Genomic DNA, 1,863 nt, shown 5'->3' with positions numbered 1-1,863 from the left:
GAGGAGACCCCACCCCAGGAGACCCCAGGAGACCCCCAGAACACCCCAGGAGACCTCCAGAACACCCCCAGAAAACCCCAGGACAGCCCCAGAACCTCCATCCTCCTCTTCATCCTCACCTCAGGAGACCCCCGAGAGGAGACCCCACCCCAGGAGACCCCAGGACACCCCCAGAACACCCCAGAACCTTCATCCTCTTCTTCATCCTCACCCCAGGAGACCCCCGAGAGGAGACCCCACCCCAGGACACCCCAGAAGACCCGAGGAGACCCCAGAACCTCCATCCTCCTCTTCATCCTCACCTCAGGAGACCCCCGAGAGGAGATCCCACCCCAAGAGACCCCAAGACACCCCAGAACCTTCATCCTCCTCTTCATCCTCACCCCAGGAGACCCTTGGGAAGGAGACCCCACCCCAGGAGACCCCCACCCTGAACCCCGTGACCCCCCCAGGACACCCACTGGCCGGGGGGCTGGAGCCGTGTGGGAGGAAGAGGCAGATGGTGGCCACGGTGGCCACAGCGGAGGTGGCCGTGCTGCTCAGAACGTCCCCGGTGGTCCCGGCAGAGCCGTGGCCCAGCGCCCCGGTGGCTTCGGTGGCATTGGGCGGGGCCTGGGGCGTCACCGCCGTGGTCTCGGTGACATCCAGGGTGGTGTTGGTGGCATTGGGCGGGGCTGGCGTTGAGGTGACGTCAGCAGGGACAATGGGGAGGGTGGACAGGGTGTGGCTCTCCAGGGTGGTGGCCCTGGTGGTGTTCCCCATGGCCCTGGTGTCACTTTCCATGGTGGTGGCCCTGGTGTTGTTCTCCATGGCCCTGGTGTGGCCTCCCATGGTGGCCACCGGCATGGCCGTGGTGTCACTTTCCATGGTGGTGGCCCTGGTGGCATTCCCCATGGCCGTGGTGTCACTTTCCATGGTGGTGGCCCTGCTGAGGCCTCCCAGGAGCTCTGGCAGCATCGTCGTGGTGTCACTTTCCACGGTGGTGGCCCTGGTGTTCCTTACTGTGGTGGCCACCGGTGTGGCCTCAGTGTCACCTTCCATGGGGGTGGCCTCGGTGTCACCTTCTATGGGGGTGGCCTCGGTGTCACCCTCGGTGACCTCGTTCTCACCCTCCATGGCCGTGGTCTCTCCCTCCGCGAGGTCTGAGGGAGTGACCGCGGTGTCACCGTCCACGGCTGCGGTCTCACCCTCCAGGGTGGTGGCCCCGCTGTGGCTCCTCACGGACCAGCCCGTGACGTTTCTCACCCGCCGCTCTGGTGGCACCGTCGTGGTGTTGTCCCCTGTGGTGGTGGCCATGGGGACACTGCCCCTGACCCTGGTGGCCCTCTCTGTGCTGGTGACCACGTCATGGTCCATGGTGGTGACCACGTCATGGTCCGAGCTGGTGGCCACATCATGGTCAGTGCTGGTGACCACGTCATGGTCAGTGCTGGTGACCACATCATGGTCCGTGTTGGCACTGACCATCATGTCCCTCTCTGTGGTGGTGACCACGTCATGGTCAGAGCTGGTGACAACATCATGGTCCGTGTTGGCGCTGACCACCGCGGTGACCGTGCCGTTCCTTCCCATGACGCTGCCACTGGTGATGGCCCTGGTGACATTTCCCACCGTGGTGGCCCCGGTGACACTTCCCACGATGGTGGCCCCGGTGACACTTCCCACCGTGGTGGCCCTGGTGACACTTCCCACCGTGGTGGCATTTCCCTCCTCAGTTCTTCCCGTGACATTCCTCTCCCTCCTCGCCGGTGGCGCGTCCGTGCCGCTCTCCTCGGTGCCACCCCCCGCCGCCGTCACCGTCACCGTCACCGTGTCGTTCGTCCCCGCGGTGTCACCGACGTACAACGCCTTCCCCACCGCCGT

General features: G+C 65.5%; 1 protein-coding gene across 1 annotated transcript in view; it reads right to left on the bottom strand.

Annotated features, from left to right (window-relative positions):
• Positions 1 to 303: 303 nt before the first annotated feature.
• The window catches only part of LOC109022430 (cell wall adhesin EAP1-like), a 7,478-nt gene continuing 5,918 nt past the window's right edge, over positions 304 to 1,863 (bottom strand). Inside the window, exon 3 of the mRNA XM_033511707.1 lies at positions 304 to 1,848. Coding sequence (XP_033367598.1) covers positions 304 to 1,848 — 1,545 coding nt within the window. The remainder of the gene's footprint in view (positions 1,849 to 1,863) is intronic.

Source organism: Parus major, unplaced genomic scaffold, assembly GCF_001522545.3.
Source record: "Parus major isolate Abel unplaced genomic scaffold, Parus_major1.1 Scaffold494, whole genome shotgun sequence".
NCBI classification, from domain to species: domain Eukaryota; kingdom Metazoa; phylum Chordata; class Aves; order Passeriformes; family Paridae; genus Parus; species Parus major.
The sequence above is the reverse complement of the archived record's forward strand: the minus strand, read 5'-3'. Positions and strand labels throughout refer to the sequence as shown.